At 41.0% G+C, this 19690-nt stretch overlaps 1 protein-coding gene across 1 annotated transcript in view; it reads right to left on the reverse strand.

Annotated features, from left to right (window-relative positions):
• Nucleotides 1-19690, reverse strand: part of GALNT18 (polypeptide N-acetylgalactosaminyltransferase 18) — a 203506-nt gene that overhangs the window by 13255 nt on the left and 170561 nt on the right. The window contains exons 7-9 of the mRNA XM_072422272.1: nucleotides 14900-15085; nucleotides 11684-11821; nucleotides 7594-7689 (exon numbers count right to left, since the gene is read on the reverse strand). Coding sequence (XP_072278373.1) covers nucleotides 7594-7689; nucleotides 11684-11821; nucleotides 14900-15085 — 420 coding nt within the window. The remainder of the gene's footprint in view (nucleotides 1-7593; nucleotides 7690-11683; nucleotides 11822-14899; nucleotides 15086-19690) is intronic.

Consider the following 19690-nt stretch of genomic DNA (forward strand, 5'->3'; position numbering starts at 1 on the left):
ATGGGTACTTGACAGTCCGGGCTCAGAGTAAATTGTTGAATTGTTTGTCATTTGATCCTGATAATTGGACAGGATCAAATGACAAATAGGGAACAGCTATGGAAAGTATTGGTTCATCTTTTTTTTTCAACTTCCCATAGGGAAGGAATGACTTTTTGACGGAAGCACTTCCTTGTGAGGAGTGACTGCCCAGAGAGAAGTTGTGACACAGTAGGTTGGATTAGCCTCCCTAGCAGTTCATTTCTTTCCGGTTTTATGTCTAAAAGCGGTACATTGTTTTTTATGAAAATTTATTTTACAGTATAATATAATAGTATGAGTATAATAAAGTTTGAAACACAAAATCATTTAAAAACAATATATTTAATAAATTCCGGTGACTCATTGGATGCAGAAGCAGGAAGAAGAAAGAAGACGGATCAGGTAAGTGCTCTATTTACTAACCTTCCCTAGGTGTTCCAACCCTGAGTGTGACTCGGGGTTACCACTTGTAGCAACTTTTTTCTACCCCGAGTTACACTCGGGGTTACCGCTAGGGAGGTTAAACACACACATAAATATATATTTATTAATGTGAATGGCATCAAACACACTAACTGCAGTGAGGTATTTGAAACTTTAGTTGCAATTTCAGGGCTTTGTGCCAACATTTATTAGAAAACAAATCCAACACACAACAAATTCTACAGTTTTCCTTCCATCATGACAAGAAAACAAACACAAAATTCAGCCTCCTGGCTCTCTATCAGCCCCACAGACCTCTCCTAGCATACATACTGCACTCAGCCTGCCTACCTGAGCCTACTGTCCTCAGGTTGCAACTTCCCCCATTTTTAATAGCATATTCCTATTAATTATTAATGACCAGGTGCTTCAGAACCAATTCCTGGCCTGGAAATGGGATGGGGAGTTTGGTCCACTTCCTTCCAGGACACTCCGGGCCTGGATCCTAAATAAGTAGATGCAATTCTGCAGCACCACGATTACTAACAGCCCTTTCCAGGCCGTTTTCTGGGGAAAATTGTGCTGCATGAGGCCCTCTAAACTTGGCATCCCACTTTTCTTCCACCTTCCTCTACAATATAGTGCCGACATGTATCGCAGCGCTGTACACAGTCCATAGTCATGTCACTAACTGTCCTCAAAGGAGCTCACAATCTAATGTCCCTACCATAGTCGTATGTCTTTAATACAGTCTGTCAATTTTGAGGGAAGCCAATAAACCTAACTGCATGTTTTTGTGGTTTTGTGGATTGTGGGAGGAAACCAGAGGAAACGCACACAAACACGGGGAGAACCTGCAAACTCCATGCAGATATTGTCCGGGACGAGATTCAAACCTGGGACCCAGCACTGCAAAGACCAGAGTGCTAACCTCTGAGCCACCGTACTGCTACTATAAAGAATCCCTGTTATCTAGAGGTTGGGAATGGAGTATAACAGCCTGCAAGTTCATTGAGAATCTTAAGATTTAGGAACTTTATTGGTTTTTACTGTTCTCTGTAAATGTACTAAATTACTTTATTCTGATGCGGTTTGGAAATGCGATGTGATGATCTGCAAAGAAAAGAACACAATGTGCTAATACCTCTGAATCATCTTTATTATCTATATGATTAGTATGTCAGTAAGTATCACTATTGCCGTCTCTACATGAGATAAAACCCATTAGAAATGATGATATAAAGTCTTTTCTTAGCTACTAGGGTAACTACTGCCAGACAATGGATGACAAATACACTCCAATTAATACAGTGATCTGAATTTTGTACAAGAAGTGAAAGTCTTTTCATATTCCCTGCTGCAGCCAGAACCCCCCACAGATCAACTGTGTAAATTGCTGGGGATCCTTCTCTCTGGTGGATGCAAAATCATTTTGAGGTTTTGCAGAAACAAAGAGGAAATCTTTCAATAGAGATGATTATTTTTCATCACATTGGAGAGATTTCCTGTTGCTATTGTGTTCATGTAGAAATGAAATCTCTTGAATGGGTAAAAGACAGTAAAACAACCCAACCCTACGCTATAAACAAAACTCAATATCTTTGTTTAGCAAATAGATATTTTACACATCAGCAAAGGGTTCCCAGAGCATTATGGATTGTCAGTATTTTTTTTCAACTGATTTATACTGGGCATGATTTATTAAAGCTCTCAAAGACTGGAGAAGATAGACTATCATAGGAGAACCTGGGTGATCCAGCAACGCTGCAATAGATCTGGTCCAGGACTGAAAACATTTGCCTACTAATAGCAAATGGTTTTTATTAAATCTATTCCCAGTTTGCAGGATCATCCAATTTCACTCATGATAGTTTATTCTTTCCCAGTCTTGGGGGAATTTTAATAAATCGGGCTCATTGTGTTTGTGTGGGCTAGTTCTGATGGATGTTTTATGGACATTTATAGGCAACAACCTACCAACCATGGGCCTGATTTATTAAAGCTCCACAAGGCTGGAGGGGATACACTTTCATCAGTGAAGCTGGGTGATCCAGAAAACCTGGAATGGATTTCTTCAAAGTCATTTGCTAGCAAATGTTTTGAATACTGGACCAGATCCATTCCAGGTTTGCTGGATCAGCCAGCTTCACTGATGAAAGTGTATCCCCTCCAGCCTTGTGGAGCTTTAATAAATCAGGCCCATGGTTGGTAGCTTCACTGAAGTGTATCCCCTCCAGCCCTAGAACGCTTTAATAAATCAGGACCCATAAATCAACTGTCTAAAAACTAACAACCATGTTTACAATACAAATTTGTAGAATAAATTTTCTTTTTGTTTCTACTTACAAACTGCTAAATAAAACCAATTGTTAACCAAGCTGTGGGAAATCAGGAAATGGGACATTGCAAACCCGAATCTTCATTCTGATATGAAATGCTGCATTTTGCTATTAGCTGGGCCCTATACAGGTCAGGTGGAGCCGTATCTCTGTAAAAATTAAGAGATAAAAGCACGGGCAGCACACCCGCCGCTCTCTCAGGATTACACGCACTGCTACCCGAGCCTTGTCTGTTATTGATCTCTCTCCATTTTATCACATCACTTACATCTGTATTAAAAATTGATGGATGATGCAAATTGGATTGAAGGATGAGTCAGCGCTGATGAAAGTGAGCTGGGCTGGTCGTGGTATCGGCTGTACTGACCTTCTGGTGTGGTGTGCTGGCTTGAGTGATGGCTTGAGTGATGCCAGATAAGTAAAAGCAGTGCAATCATAATGACCTCTAGCAAACATGGCAGTGGAGATAAAATCAGAAATGTCTTTCTAGCAAGCATTACACGGGGCTGCATCTCCTTGTTACATGATTCTGTGCATTCCGCTCCAAGAACGATGGTGGGCAGTGCTTGGAATCAGAGAAATCTATCCCTGTATCCCAGGGCTTGTGTGTGGGCAAACTCAGAATCATTTCAGATTCTTTGTAGCAGTATTGTCCTGCATTCGACCCCCTTGCGACCTATAGGTGACCACCTTATAAGGTCTAAATAGGTCTAACTTTTTTTTGTTTCTTCTAAATTTCTTTTTAAATTGTTTGCCTATTCTGTATTTCTTCATGATCTGTTTAGTAATCCAACTAACTTCTACATTTTACCTTTGTGCAGTTGAATTTGCTGCAATACAGACCAGTTGCAGCTTTCTGTACATATGCGGGATGACTGGTCTTGTATACACCCTCTTGTTGTTTTAAGTAGGAGGAGCTACCAGACCCCACCCAGATTAAACTGTTTTTGCAAGGTAATACTAAGAAGTGCATTTAGTGCACACAAATCTAATTTATATATTTTTCAGCTATAAAGGAAATGATTTCAATTAAAATTTTTGTACCCTGAGTTGAGCTTTAAGTTTTTTTTTTCATGCTTCTAAAGGAAGCAAAGCCGATCTGATCTGGCAAAAGCCTGTGTACACTCGGATTTTGGACCATTGAGCAGACAATAATTCTGTGAATTAGGTAGGGAAGTCTGGTGATAAATGTTCATAGCTGATGTTTGAGTGCTAGGTTTCATTGTCTGCTGTCTCTTATTCTAAATTCTCATTGTTCCCTGCACAACAGTTATTCTTTCACGTATTGGCTGCCTGTAAAATTAGAGAAGTGGTGAACCAGAAGTGATTGCTGCGTTATTATTTCTGGTGTGACTTGGCTCTCATCTCGCGCTGCATGTGTAGGGTACAGCAGGTATTTCGGTCAGGTGGAGTGGAGACTCTGCAGACTTGGAAAATGTGAGTCTCCCTTCTCAAAAAGAAGTGCACAGCATGGCAGTCACTGATTATAGCAGAAACCAAGTACCAGGCCGTATGTAGGCAATACAGTCTGTCATTTTCCTTTACCTGTTCTGGGCATGGTGTTGCTGAAAAGACCTAAAACCCCCAGAAAGGATTTGTGTTTAGACCCCCAAAATGATTTGTTGGATCATCCTGAAGAGTTGCGCAAAAAAGGGGCAAAACTTTAAATATCTTTTTAGATTTCCATATTGACTGATAAGAAACATATAGTCATATATATATATATATAATTGTACATAATTTGGATCAGTGCATTATTTGGTATCTCTTACAATCCAGATAAAAGATTGTTTCCGTGTATCACATAATGTACAAAATATTCTGTTATCTCTCATATTCTAATTGTAAGATAGGAAAATCCCTGGAATCAGCACTCGCTGCAATCTCATTGGTCTGTGTAATTTATCATGTAAAAAGCCTATAGAGGATTATGTAACCCATGAAAATCCCACAAGTCATTATTATTTACTGTAGATTGACCTATTTTTTTTTTCCTTTGTGCATATGTTCAGCCGCTGCCCCACATTATTCGTTTAATGTTCATCTAACGCTCAGAGGGATTTTCAATGTATATTTAAAAGGTCCAGAATGGCTTTTTAACTTTGCCAGATGGCAGTAGGTCATGTGATGCATTTCAGAGTCAGTCAGGCCATGTAGGGGCGCTCTTCTGTCTCGCATCATAGTGAACATCCAAAGTGATTAGCACATAAAAGGCTTTAAAGGCAAAACTATAATATTCTAGGATGCAGCCATCAATCAGAAATGTGTAGTTTGCAGAGGGTAATAGTTTCTGTGGTTGCATTTGTCACAACTAATATTGTGCAGCACCTTTGAATTCTTGCTCGGCAGTACTGAATTGCAAAGCCTGATATGGCACAGCTGCAAAAGCCTATGCATTGTCCCCTATGTAAATTATGCTCCTTAAAGGGCTCAGCAGAGGTGAAACTCCCACTGCCACCTTTGCATACTTTCATGTTTCCAGGGCCAAACCTCGCCACTTGCCACCAAAAAAAAAAAAATTGAAATTGTTTTGTAGGCATCTCCTACAGATATACACAATTGCAACAATTACTGCAAACACAATTGGATAGACCTTGCTTTGAGACAAAGATCCAATTCAGGCATGGAGCGCTAAGACAACTCTTCATTCCAAAGCTGCAATGCAGTGAATGTAGATGCAAACTGTGGAAGAAGAGTTCTTCTATAAGGTTTGCATAACCTGCACGTCATCGATGCCGCAGAGACAATTGTTCCAAAATAGAACAGACGTTAAATGGGTCCCCCCCCAGAGCGAGAAGCTGAAAGGCCTCAAATCCGTGTTTGTTCCCAAATTGACTTTTAACAGGGAATGACGGATCCATAGGAGAAAAGGCTGCAGTTATTTGCATTAGGCTGCAATTATTCAGTTACTTCAATTACGTCTGTTCCTGTGCTAAAATACATTGCGGTTCCCGGGCTCCGCAGGGGCCTTCCTTCTCTCCGTCTCCTATTCAAAGTCCTAACAGGCACTGCAAAGTACAGGCATTGTTTGTGTGTGTAAAGGCCACAAGAATCCTAATCCCAGAGATCCTTGTAAGCTTTGTACAAAGCCTGAGATTCTAATAAGGATGCAGTACAAGAAAATATATATTGGGACAGAATTATATCTGCCAGCTCGCATTATTTATTCTTCATTCTGCAAATCTCCCACTCTACATCCTCAATGTGTTCTATCGGATTCAGATCCAGTGATTATAGAACCATCTCCGGGCCCTCAGCAGAAATTAGGATTTACATTGAGATTTGGTTTACAAGTTGATCTAGTGTTGGTGATCTCTTGCCCATTGCAGGCTCTGATTTCTGTCCTTGGTTGATAAATAGAAACCAACACGGTTTTCTTGCAACCTCAAGGTTCAAGGTGCTATCTTCCCAATGTAAAGATTGGTTATCAGTTACCTTCCTCTTTTTATCACCTTTCTTCTCAAACTTCTCTCATGAATACATAGTTAGTTGGGTAAAAAAAAAACACAAAGTCCATCAAGGTCAACCACTATGCAAATAGTTGATCTAGATGAAGACAAAAAATACAGCGTGGTTCAATTTGCTCCAACAGGGGAAAAAAAAATCCTTACTGATTCTGTGAGGCAATCGGATGTTCCCTGGATCAACAGTCCCTGGTGTCTTTACTTAAATACTTTAACACCCAGTTAGGACATTATCATTAGAGAAATGCCCCTCATTCGATGTTTTTTCTTCTGCTGCACCAACAAAAATTTTGGACACTGTTGTATATGAAAATCCCAGGGGATCAGCAGTTAGTGAAATACTCAAAATAGCCCCCTTTGCATCATCCCGAGCTGCCATCAGGAGGGCACAAGGGGTACTTTTGTACTGGGCTCTGAGTAAAAGAACTTGACTTTTTCAATGCTGGACTGGAGGAGTTTCTGATGGTGGTTCCATCACTAATAATCAAAATCCCATTTTTTCCTCATTATGGTATTATATGTGAATAGTAACAGACTCCTGAGCTGAACCCGGATGATGCTTTACATTGCACTGCTGCCATCCAATTGGCTTAGATAAGTGCAGGTAGTCCCCGGGTTACATACGAGATAGGGACTGTAGGTTTGTTCCTAAGTTGAATTTGTATGTAAGTCAGGACAGGTACATTATTTTAATAAGTGCATTTAGGACAGATGTTTGTCTCAACATAATATTAGACAGTGTGGTGTCAGTTACTGTATAAAAACCTCACTGTGAGTTAATCACAAACAAAGCAAAAAAAAAAACTTTATGGAGCCTAGACATTTATTTACTGCTGGAGCAAGCTGTGCTTTGATATACAAAAAGAAACAACTGCAAAATGCATCCTGGTCATTAAAGAGTTACAAGAGGCTGCAGAAAGCTCAGTCTTCAAGATCACCCACAACCTCAGCTGTGTTTAGCAAAAGATTTCTTCTGCAAGTCATGCAAACCGCCGGAGCGAGTAGGGAAGCCCCGTTCATATCTAGGAGTTGTCCATAAGTCAGATGTGCTTAATTTGGGGACTACCTGTACACAAAGGGAGTGTATCAGATGTTTTACATAAATTGGTGTGTGTACGCCTGTAATGATACCAAGGTGGTGGCACAGATTGTAAAATTTGTCTGTACAGCATATTACTAAACATTGGCATTTTCTACTGGGGCTGGCGGAGTGCAAACAGCATGGCCTGTTACGAAATCACCCCATGTTAGATAATCTACAATTAAGGTGTTACACAAAAACGAAATGTCATTACTATACCTAATAAAGAAAAACCTGTACACCAAATAGACTGAACATCACAAACCTGTGGCGTCATCCCATGGCAGATGTAGACGATGGGGATGTTGTCCGTGTCTGGCCCCTGGTCAAGGCACAGGTCTGTTTTCAGAGAGTTCTGAAGCTGTAAAAAAAAAAAAATATAACATTTGATAAATATCACAGAAGGTGGAAGATCTTTAATAGCCCATAAGCAGCATTGAGTGCGCTTAGTTAGCAGAAATTCTGACATTCTTTCATATAAAGATGGACAGTAGAGGGCGTATTTCTAAATCCTAAAACTGATCAAAATCTGAAATATTACTTCCAAGCAAATGTTCCAACACCGTCTCACAATATGAACTTAGTAAATATATATATATATATATATATATATATATATATATATATATATATATATATCTCCTTTACAGGGTCTTATTATTGTATCGTTCACATATAGAAATATTGTAAGTCAGCACTTCCTGTATGTTTGATATCTGATTAAGCAGTAAATATCACATTTTTGTTTCATGTAATAAAATGTAACACTTCCAGATATTTAATACTGCTAAGGTCACAGAACTTCCCATGGCAAGGACTTCATCTGCTTTGTCCAAGCATCATCCAGGGTCACCATCTCCAGACTGAGATAAGAGATGACACAAATCATGTAACGCTAGGTGTCTTTGTATCATACAGATATCAGAACCAGCTCAGCCTCTCAGCTTGTAATTTCCTACAAAAGTTACAATGTTGGACAATGAGAGAATGGTTCCTCTTCCCTGCAGACTGATGACATTATCCCAGCCATTGTAGGAACTTCGCTGTCCAGCATCTACCGGTCAATCCACAAATCTCTGCTTTTAATTTTAGTTCTGTACATCACCACAACTAATTTTAAATGAAACAACTTAGATGCAGTTGAACTGCAGACGTTCAGCTTTAATTCAGTGGGTTGAACAAAAAGATTGCATAAAAAAGTGAGGATTTAAAGCTTTTTTTTTTTTTTTTTAACACAATCACTTCATTTCAGGGGCTCAAAAGTAATTGGACGACTTAAAAAGCTGAAAATAAAATGTTCATTTCTAATACTTGCTTGAAAACCCTTTGCTGGCAATGACAGCCCGTAGTCTTGAACTACAGGCTGGTGATCCAGCAAACCTGGATTGGATCTGGTCCAGAATTGAAAACTTTTGCTAATAGCTAATGACTTTGAGGAAATATATTCCAGGTTTTCTGGATCAGCCTTGGAGAGCTTATATAAATCAGGAACAATGTCTCTGTAGTGCCTAGACTTGACATGGAAATAAGATTGTAAACCCTGCTGGGCTGTAGAGATGTCCTGTATAGCATTGTGTACTGCAGCTATAGATTTAAAGGCCTAAAATAATAACATTTGCATTGAGCGGTCATACAAGGCATTCCATGATTCTGGGGGTTAAGCCACACAATCAATACGAGGCTCACGTAGATGGACGCTTTACAAGGTACGCCAAGTCAGTGTCTTAGGGATGAAGCGACATATTAATCAAAGGCAAACCGGACTGAGAAATTGGATCTGCTTGTTCAAGCAGAGAAAAGATATTCACTGTCCCATCTGATTAACAAACTCATTCTGGTCATAATATAAAACATGATTGCCAATCTTAGGGGGGCGAGATGAAAATTCGCCACTGCGAGTCCGGATGCTTAAGTGCATCTTCGTCTAATGTGACTTTTTAACCTTGAACGGGGGCCGAGGTGTCGGCTCAGAATGAAAATTGAAAATGGCTTTTTTTTTACAAGATGAGAACATTTATTGTTGTGGTTTTAAATAAAGAATGGCAGTGTGATCATCTTGTATAATGACGTGAATGAATGGATGAAAGTAAGCACAAAAACAAGTAATTGCCATGATGTGTCTAAGGAAGGAAATCTCCTTTTATACTGCAGCTCGGTCACATTGAATCCTTCTTTATCATTTTAAAGAACTACTCCATTTACTTCTCCCTAATAGCCAACCAACTTCTGCATCTTAATTTCTCTAAACCTCATTAAATGTTATAGATTGTAATGGGAAATGATTGATGAAGTCTAACCTATTGACAGGAAGACGGAGCAGCAGATTATAATCCTAAACCCCCATATAAACAGAGGTCACCTCTGTAAGAGGGCTATGGGTTACTATAAACAGTGGGGAACTGACATTGGCACGTGTTCTATGTGCAGAAAGTAATGTGAATACTACAGAAGACAGCCCCTGTCTGGTAATAATGGCAGGTGGAGTGCAAGGAGATTGATTAATCATTGTGGTAAATTTATCAGGTCCTTAAAGTCCATGCATAACCATTTATTGTCCAACAGCAACAAATACATCCAGCACATTTTTGGGGCCAAAGAACTCCCTGCATTGCACTGATCACTTTCATATAGCCTCACTTAGTGGCAATAATGGCAGACAAGGACAAGGCAAGGTTCTGACACCTCCATCAGGAGAACACATCATCGCCATTTTTCATGTCAAGGCTGTAGGGCCTTAAAGCCCTGAAGGAGTTCTCCTGCCCTCCAAGACACGTTGGATCTATTTGTTGCTGTTGAACAATAAATTGTGGACTCTTTTACAAAGTTGCTTGGTGCTCCTTTCCACATCTGGAGTTCAGCCTGGGAAGCCATCTTGCTGTGAAGACAAATGTGAGGTTCCAGCACCTCTTGCATCTGTTTCTGTAGCAGGAAAAATAGACGGGGGCTAAATCTTGCCAAAAAAGGTTTTGAAATTACAAACAAATTAAATCTGTTCCCAAGAGCTTCAGCAGAAGAAATTTTATTAAGGATTGGTCCCTATGAAGAGTTCATAGTGCAGTCTGTCACTTTTTAGTTTATGCTGCGACCGAACTTCACTTTTTCTGGAGTTCTCCTATAAAGATTTCTAATCAGCTGCAGCATTTGAACTGGGCTCTGTTAATGAAGCAGATTAGTCACGCGGGGTGCCCTGCCGTCTGGCTGTACACGGCTCTCACGCTGGTATATTTTAGGCAAAGTTCTGGGTTGTATAAAGTTCATGTCGCTTCTGTTTAGAAATCAGAGCCGGAGAAAGACACAGCCGGACTGGCGCTGGGGAGAAGTGAGGCCCCCTCCGGCTCATCCAGGATTACACAGAAATCTTCAGTCTGCAGATGGGGATTTCAATGTAAGCCAAGTGCTTGGAATATTCTACCTGTGAGGCCCAAAAACATGGCAAAGCTGCAACATTGGCTTTAATTCCTCAGGCGATGCTCTATAAACATTGCGTTATCCCAACTTAAAGCCCCACTCCGGGCTCCTTGTTTATTTTAAATGGTCCTCTTAGCAGTAATTCAGACAGAAATAATCACCTCGTCTCTGATTCCGTCCCCTGCCCTAAATAATTTTCATCACTGGATGTGCTGTCGTCTACATTCAGTCACAATGTCATTCAATGTAGAAGAGTGAGTGAATGGCGTCATAGACTACTGCAGGGTGCAACGTTACACTGTAATGGTGCAAAAAGGAGCGCTGATGTCATGTGACGCATACCCGCAGTGCTACCCTGGTGCTCTGCCAAACATGGCCACTGACCTGTCATTTGTGATAATCCAAGGGTGTTAGGGGAGTAAAAAAATCTGACCTGAAAATGTCAAACTGTTCAGATTTAATGCTACCGACACCCAAGCAGTCCATAATATTACTCCCCCTTGGTTTTAGTTAACTGCAGCTCAATAAATCCGGTTTTATAATGACATCGCTGGATATGGTGATAGGTTCTCTTGAAAGATCACCAAGAGTCAGGGTGAGCCATGATTCGTTTATTGACAGCGGTCTCCTGCTACAAAGACGGCATGGCCTCACTAATATTCTGCTGTCTGAATTCCTAATATTAATAATAATAATAATAATAATAATAATAATAACTCTTACACATCTGTGATTTTTGAAGACATGGGCATGCCATAAACTGCATTTGCATTTTTGCAGAGGAAAAATGTTGTAACCTTATTATCATTATTACAATCATCATTTTAATGGAAATATAACATAGCAGTTGTTAAAAAACAGCAGCTTATATATTCTGGTCACACCCTGACTGTCAGAAATCAGCACTAGAGATTATTATCCCTAACACAGAAGAAGGGGACACTTACCACCCCGTAGGCAATATTGTCAGTGTATGTTCTCATCTCAGGATACACAGTGACAAGATACCACCGGAAGGTCTTACACTGCAGTCTCTTCCTCAAGGCTTTCCTCTCGGAAATGTCACCGATGTCAATCCCTGAGTCCTGCAGACAAAAATAGAAAAATTCAGTGACATGGTCCCAGTGCCCAGCTTGGTTCTCACAATGCGGGGAGATTGGGTGTTAGCATGGCAAGGCTATCTTCATCCAAAGGGTGATCAAGTTGCTGCATTCTAGGAATTTACAACAAAGATGGTGTTTCCATGCTTGCTGCACACAATGCTGGCATTGAGGACAATTGTACAACTTATCTTGTATTTATACGATTGAGAAAAAACTTGTGTTCAACTTTTAGATAAAAAAAAATGTGCAATAATCACAGCTTTATCAGTAAATTAGGCAAAGCTTTACCCTAAATTCATAATCTATAGCCCCCCCCCCCCCCCCCCTTTACTATGCATTGTGTAGCATTTTAATTTTCACTGGGTCGGCACCTTAAAAATGGACATAACCCATGTATTTAGTGACACACACAACTTGGCATGTATGAATTGTGATGTAGGCGTGTGCTGCCTACAAACGTAATAGAAGGAAAAACAAATGCCACAGCAACACCATACCACATGGTTACCATTCATTACAGCAATGTGTACATTCAAATATTTGTCAAATCCGGTTTTTTTTTGTACAAAAAAAAACGTTAGATCTTCTTTTTCAGACTGCAGAATGGTTGTCCTTTTCTGAATGAGAGGCAGGAACTGTAATGAACATGTCACATGCAAATGAAAGTTTACCCAGACTTTACCCTTCACCTGTATGGCACTGCTATATTAATTCCCACCTCTTGCAGCCTACAATATCCTACAGCTAGCTGCTTTCTAATGCAGGACACGGACCACTCCAAGCATCTTAGCAAGGTAACAGTCTGTTTTGATTTTCTTTGTAGCCACTGAAAATTAAACCTACTTGCCTACCCCTAACTGTTCTCTCAAGAGAGAGTTATAATGGGTGCAGTCAGAGGGCTTTTGGGAGTTGTGCCCTACATGCAAAGGAAGATAGGTAGAGCACCTTACCTCCTACCAGGCTTCTCAGAAGGTAATTGACCACTTTTCTTCCCCTTACCAATGATACAGGGGCTCCACATACCCATGACAGAAGTGCATGGAGCGGGGACTCCAGTGTCTATTCCTTACTCTAGAGGGGCCATCTTTATAACCACTGTCTGGCTTCCTACTCTTGCACACAGAGCCATCAGAAGAGATCTACAATTACCTTCCTCTTCCCAACTTTGCATTAGAATATGTCCTCTGCCAAAGACCAGCAACAAGGAAGATCATCTCCTCTGACAGCTCCATTTACAACAGTGAGCAATGGGTGGAACTACTAAGGGCCACACTGACTAAGGTCTGGGAAACTACTGATGTAAATGTAAGATTCTAATGTAAAGGGGGAGGCTGATATATGGTGGGGAGGAATCCATATTTAAACGAGGGCTGTGTCCCATAGATCTATAGCTAGATGACCATCAGTGGTGAGGCAGAGAAGCTATGGAAAGTAATTGGGGGTCCTGGTCCAAATTCTGCAATTGGGCCTTTAGTCTGTAGCTAGAACCCCATCGGTGGTGGTGCAGAGGTGCAATAGGAATGAATTGGGGGGGCGGGCAGTGCCAAATTCTGTATTTAGGCCCTTAGGTCCGTAGCTATGCCACTGCTATGGAGGTTTACTTGGATTTTCCTTTCTTCTTCAGCAGCTCACAAATCAGTTAGCACAATAAAAACAAAACATTGATGTGCCTCCATTTATGTTTCTGGCCTCGTCAAATAAAACTGTCTGTTCCAATCCATGAGAATTCTGTCCTGTTCTACCATTCTAAAGAGAGAATGCTGGCATTACAGTTACGATTGGAGACGTCCACATTAGTCGCCCTTTGACGAATAGTTCCGTTCTCCTAAATGTTACTGAGCTGTTTAAAATCGCAGGCATATTTGTCTTCTCCCCGAGAAAGATAAATACATTTCCAGGCGCGTCCTATGCTAATGTCCTCATTAAATGCACATTCTTTACATTGCGCCTACATTTAGAGAGCGAGGAACAAGTGACGGGAAGCGAGGGGGTGGGAAGCTCTCTCTGTAGGTATCTGCCATGTCAGATGAGTTTTTGTTGTCACGCAGACAGGGGTTGACAAGTTCCATCAAGTGATCGGAGCTCGCATTGTCCCCTGACGCTTGCTGAATTACCATACACAAAGGTGAACGTGGATTAAAGGCTACAGATTCAGCTTATTTTTCTCAGTAAATCACAAGCTGCTCATCCAGCGTGGGGGCTAATAGTATTGTCACAAATAAAATGTTTGCTTAAAGCTGAACTCTGGGCGGGCAGCTAAGTACAGATTTCCAATACACGTATGTAAACCATCAATCTTTTACCTCTGCTAGGCAGCACCAACCAAGCAGGTGACAACACTTTCTCTGTAAAATATAAAATGCAGCGGTGTCACCACCCCACACAGATGGGTCTTTCCTCCTGTTAGTATGAAACCTGTCACCATGTGCATCTAACAGAACCCTCATTGGCTGCTAGTGCTGCCCTTCCCTCTCCAGGACTGTTGTGCAGTAAACAAAAGGCAACCAATATCAAAACAGATTGAGGATTTTGTAATAACTGTATGTAAAAATTGCTAACAAAAATGTGGCAGACCAGAATGACCACCCTGTAAAACCAGGATACTGAGAGGAATGCAGCCGGAAAGTCCTGTATACCTTACCCTCTGCTCTAAAGAAGAGAACCTGTCATTGGGGCAACCTGTGCAGTCATTGCATTGGGGGCTGGAGCTCTCGCAAACCCCTGCTCAAAAAAAAGATTCAGATAAACAGCCATCAAATGCAGCTGGAAAGACCTGTATACCTTACCCTCCGCTCTAAAGAAGAGAACCTGTCATTGGGGCAACCTGTGCAGTCATTGCATTGGGGGCTGGAGCTCTCACAAACCCCTGCTCAAAAAAAAGATTCAGATAAACAGCCATCAAATGCAGCTGGAAAGACCTGTATACCTTACCCTCTGCTCTAAAGAAGAGAACCTGTCATTGGGGCAACTTGTGCAGTCATTGCATTGGGGAGTGGAGAACTCGCAAACCCCTGCTAAAAAAAAAAGATTCAGATAAACAGCCATCTAAGGCCGCAGTACCTCTTGGGGGATGTTCCAGGCCATGTACACATGACTCTTAAACTCGTCCATCCAGACCTCGGCAACTCTCAGGGCGTTCCTACGCACGTGGCCAGTCAGATCCTCGGTGTACGGCTTATGGGCTCTTTCTATGTGGGCGATACGCGAACAAGGCAGAACCTCGACACTGCCACCGCACTGCCATACCTGGGAATAAGAAAGAGTGTAAACAACAAATTAGCAAATTAAAATACAAACCAAAAAGTACTAACAAGGTTTTGCATTTTTTTTGCATTTTGTTTTTTAACATTATTCCCAATGATTTCCAAATCATATTACCCTTCGTGAACATAATGTTGTAATCTGGAGCAGAACTCTAGAAAATGTAACTTTGCCTTCATCTCTTCCGGAAAGGTAGCCATGCATTTCCTGTGAGTAGTCGCAATGTGAGATATAAGGCACTGCAGCCTCCGACTTCTGTGGTGGGGTCACTCCTATGCTGCCTGCTGTTCATGCAGTGAGGGCAGCTGTCTATCTAATGAATAATGCACCATCAGTTACCGCTTCTCCCGAGATCTGCTATTCTCTCGTGAAGTATGCGTCAAGCTCCAGAAAAGCCAGGAGAATAGCTATAAAATCCAGCTATGCAGCCAAGACATGGCCAGGATCCCTATCAAATCAACAGAGGGTACCAGTATGAAAAGCTTGGGATTAGGAATGTACTTCAGTGCTCAACCCAGAATTTTTTTTTAAGCCGGGTGGGAAGAAATTGTAGGTGGGTGGCAGCCCCTGTATTGTGACCAAACTCTTTAGTAACCACCCAAAAACAGCTGGGTGGGTGCTGAAAAGTGCAGGGGTGGTGCACCCAGCTAAAAGGGCCTGGGGAGAACCCTGTACTTGGAGGATAAGTTTTGGGGGTTAGATTCTGGGCAAGTTTCTTGTGGTAAGGTTAGTAACCAGACTGGGGAAGTGGGTGAAAGTGACAGGTGAATATTGGGCACCAAAAGAGAGTTAGGTTTAGAGAGCAGAGACATTTCATCGCTCCTGGATAGCAAATCTGATCTGGGAATGTTTTAAGAGCAGGTTTTAAAAGAAAGGTTGTAAAGTTTATCTAACAGACCTATGGGTGTTGGGATACTTTGGTCCTGCTGCTTCCTCATCATTTTTCATCACCAGACAAGGAGACGTAGGTGCAACTCTAATACAAAGGAAGCAAAGCCCTGCTTCTCTACTAAATGGTCACCATCCAGCACAGGTAATACTGGTGACTAGATATCTATTTGTACTTCCAGGTCCCATCCCATGAAAATCCCTGCCAGCCCCACTTTCCCTCCAAAAGCCTTGGAAAATGTCCTTGAATTCTAATGGAATACTGGTTAGGTATGAATGACATTTCATAGGCATTTATAAGAGCTATCAAATACTGTAGCATTTTTTTTTTAAAAGGAACTTTAAGTTCTATTGTGTCCGGTTGCCCAATAACCCCCACAGCCCCTGGGTGAAAGGACAAACATTAGTGCCCAGAAAACCACCCAGGCCATTGCCATGGCAGACAATCACACTGCACAGCAATGTTTACTCTGTAATGTTCATTCTTCTCTACCGATAAACATTCCATAGATATGGAGGTATCACAGACAATAAATAATAAAATGTATTCTGTACAGACATCAGTGGACTGGCACTCCCATTCTTTACTCTTCCTCTATTCCAGATTTCATACACTTTAATTCCTCCGCTTATAATCACTCAAATACCAGCTCATAGAAAAGATGATATTCCAGCATTGGTCTTTTCTTACATTCGATCCTGGACACGCCTGGCACAGAGATGTTTAAATAATGGATTGTGCTCAGTCACCTCATTGCAGGACGGCCAGGATGGAGTTATCGGAGAATTTAATGACAGTATCGATCCGTGCCAGAGATGAAAATCCTATTTAATTCAGTCACCCGTGCCTCTGTCCCTTCGCTTCACATTACAATACAAAGAGAACAAATTATAGCTAGATTACCATCTGTTACGTCAATTATCCTGACAACAAGCGTGAGCCTTTCTGTCATTACAAGGTACATTGTACATCGCCATAGCCAGGTATTTTGTGTACTACACTCTGTGCCTTGCTGTATATTTAAAGGGAGAGGGTTACCCAAAGAACAGAATCAAATAAATACATTGTGCACAGATATATAATACTAAAATCCAAAGCATAAACACCTAAATGGTCACATTCGTTATATAGACCTAAATCTGTAATAGCACACACACTGCCCGCTTAGCTTCCATTACATATGGTGTCTGGAACACAAGAAGGCTTTAGGGTTCAAGGAAAGTTGATGGACAGTCACTTAAACTTAAAACCAATTTTTGTTCACTGCCTGTAAACCCAAACTGCAGATCAACCTTCAGCTTTAGGTTCTAGTGTCCTGGATAAGCTACAAAACACAATGCAAGAACAAGTCCAACTGAATGTGATGGACTGCTGCTAGAGATACAATAAAGCTAAGAGCCTTTCTGACCTAGACAAAGTAATTATATACATACATACACACACACAATGTAGTGCGTCGTTAGCCTTAGCGCAATTTTTTTTTTTTGTTTTTTTTTCTCTTTTTTTCTCTGTAACATGGTTTATAACCTGTTGAACCTGCCAGTAGTTCCATTACTACTTTAGCAAGGGGACAACTCTTCATTCAGCAGCAAAATCACACAGCACTGTTTTGACCCTTTTAGAAGATGTGGTTTTATATTAATGAATGCAGAGTGCGGTTATTCTTCCCCTATGCACCACCCTGTCCACACATGTGCATTATAGAACCATTTTATTATCTTGTATTTAAATAGCACCGACATATAAGGCAGCACTTTACAAAGTCCATAGTCATGTCAGTGATTGTCTCTCAGAAGTTTACTTAATAATGTCCCTTCCATAGTCATTAGCATAGTCCAAGGCCAATTTTAAGGGGGACTTCTTGAAGGTGTTCTGCTTGAATCTTAGCACTTGTATGTGAATTGGTCTTCAGCAGAATCATTGGGCAGGGAGTGTGCTTGGGGCCAGGCCATTGGAAAATATACTATAGGTGGGTACACTGGAAAGGAATTGGCAAAGACTTGCCACCCATCAGCTTGCACCATTACTTAAAGGAAAATGCACTTATATGAAGGTATTTTAGAAATAGGAGAGCAATGTTCCAGCACATACTAGATTTTGTGTCCAGGAATTGTGCAGAATATACCCCATGTTACCTCCCAGGGAATCATTTAGAAATATGTATATTGCTATTGTAAACTAGCTGCAATCTCCAGGACCAATCACCCTGATCCAACATTCACAAATGTTTGATAACATATTATTTGGGTGTAATTACAACAGTATACAGATTTTAGACCATGTGGCAATGGTTAGGCCACCCTGAGATCATGTGGAAGCCATTATAGGAGGGTGGAGGCTCCTAGGGCCATGACATTGGGCAAAAGCTATACTGATGCTTGTGTTATTTGTAAGTGCTAGGACTCCTTTAATTATCCAAACCTCCCTTCCATTTGCTGCAGCCCTCACTCACCAATTAATACGGAAAAAAAACATTTAAAACAGAATAAATGCTTGTTGATGTTACTCCCTTTCATCCAGAATCTCTAGACAGAAGCCCCTTGTGATAAATAGAGTCCGGCCTCTGTACAGGATCATATTTATCTAAAAGCACCAAACATTTAAAAGCTTTTTCTCTCTCTACCCTAGAATGACCCTCTGTTTTAATTATTTTTTTTACAGAACTCTGATATCCTGCCAGTGCCATGTTTATAATTGCTTCTCATTTGCTCATGTTTAGCAGTTTCAGTAAGTGTAAAATGTTTTTCCAGCTCCAATGACAGAGCTCAGAACCGACCATAAACCAGCACAGAGAAAACACATTACTCCGAGCATTGTAAATGTTTGGGCGAAGCATTTTTTCCATCTTCATTTGTACTGTATTGCTGACAATTAGCATTTTCCATCCGTGTCTCAAACATTAACACATTCAGTTTTTGTACAGAAAAATTCCAGGCAAACACACCCTGAGATGTGTGGTCCTCCGCTTGTAGCCAAGTGGGAATGCACTGAGCATTTTAATATCAATCCTTGTACCCCCACTATTGTATTGTTATGTTAAAGAGGAACTCGAATGCTGGAAGTTGTGCCAAAAAATCAGGCAGAAGGCAAAGGACTAGGCAGTAATATTATTGTCCTTGGTCTACCTGCAGGCTGGTTTTTGCCCCATTGCTGACTTATCATTGCCTCTGTGTGAAGGAGACCATCATAGTTGGGCTTTACCTTCACATGTCAAAGCCTCCAGCAAGGAAAACAGTAGTGGCATCACACAATCTCCTACAGCTATCAGAGAAAGCCATAATTATTATTGGTATTAAATTGTATTAATATAGCGTTGACATAATGCACATCGCTTTACAAAATCCATAGTCATGTCCTTGTATCGCAAAGGGGCTCACTTGTCTCTCTCAAGGGGCAATCCAAAATCCCTACCATAGTCATATGTCATTAACACAATCTAAGGACATTTTTGTTTCTTTTTTGGGAAGCCAATCAACCTAACTGCATGTTTTTGGAATGTGGGAGGAAACTGGAGTACCCAGAGAAAACCTAAACAAACACAGGGAGAACCTGTAAATTGAACCTGGGACCTGGCACTGCAAAGGCCAGACTGCTAACCTCTTGAGCCAACCAAGCTCCCCCGTAGAAGTCTCCTGGTCTGGGTGGCTGCCAGTGTCAATTCTACCTGCCAAACATTCCTGTTCCACTTCATGTCTCTGCTG

This window comes from Pyxicephalus adspersus, chromosome 9, assembly GCF_032062135.1.
Source record: "Pyxicephalus adspersus chromosome 9, UCB_Pads_2.0, whole genome shotgun sequence".
Classification (NCBI taxonomy): Eukaryota; Metazoa; Chordata; class Amphibia; order Anura; family Pyxicephalidae; genus Pyxicephalus; species Pyxicephalus adspersus.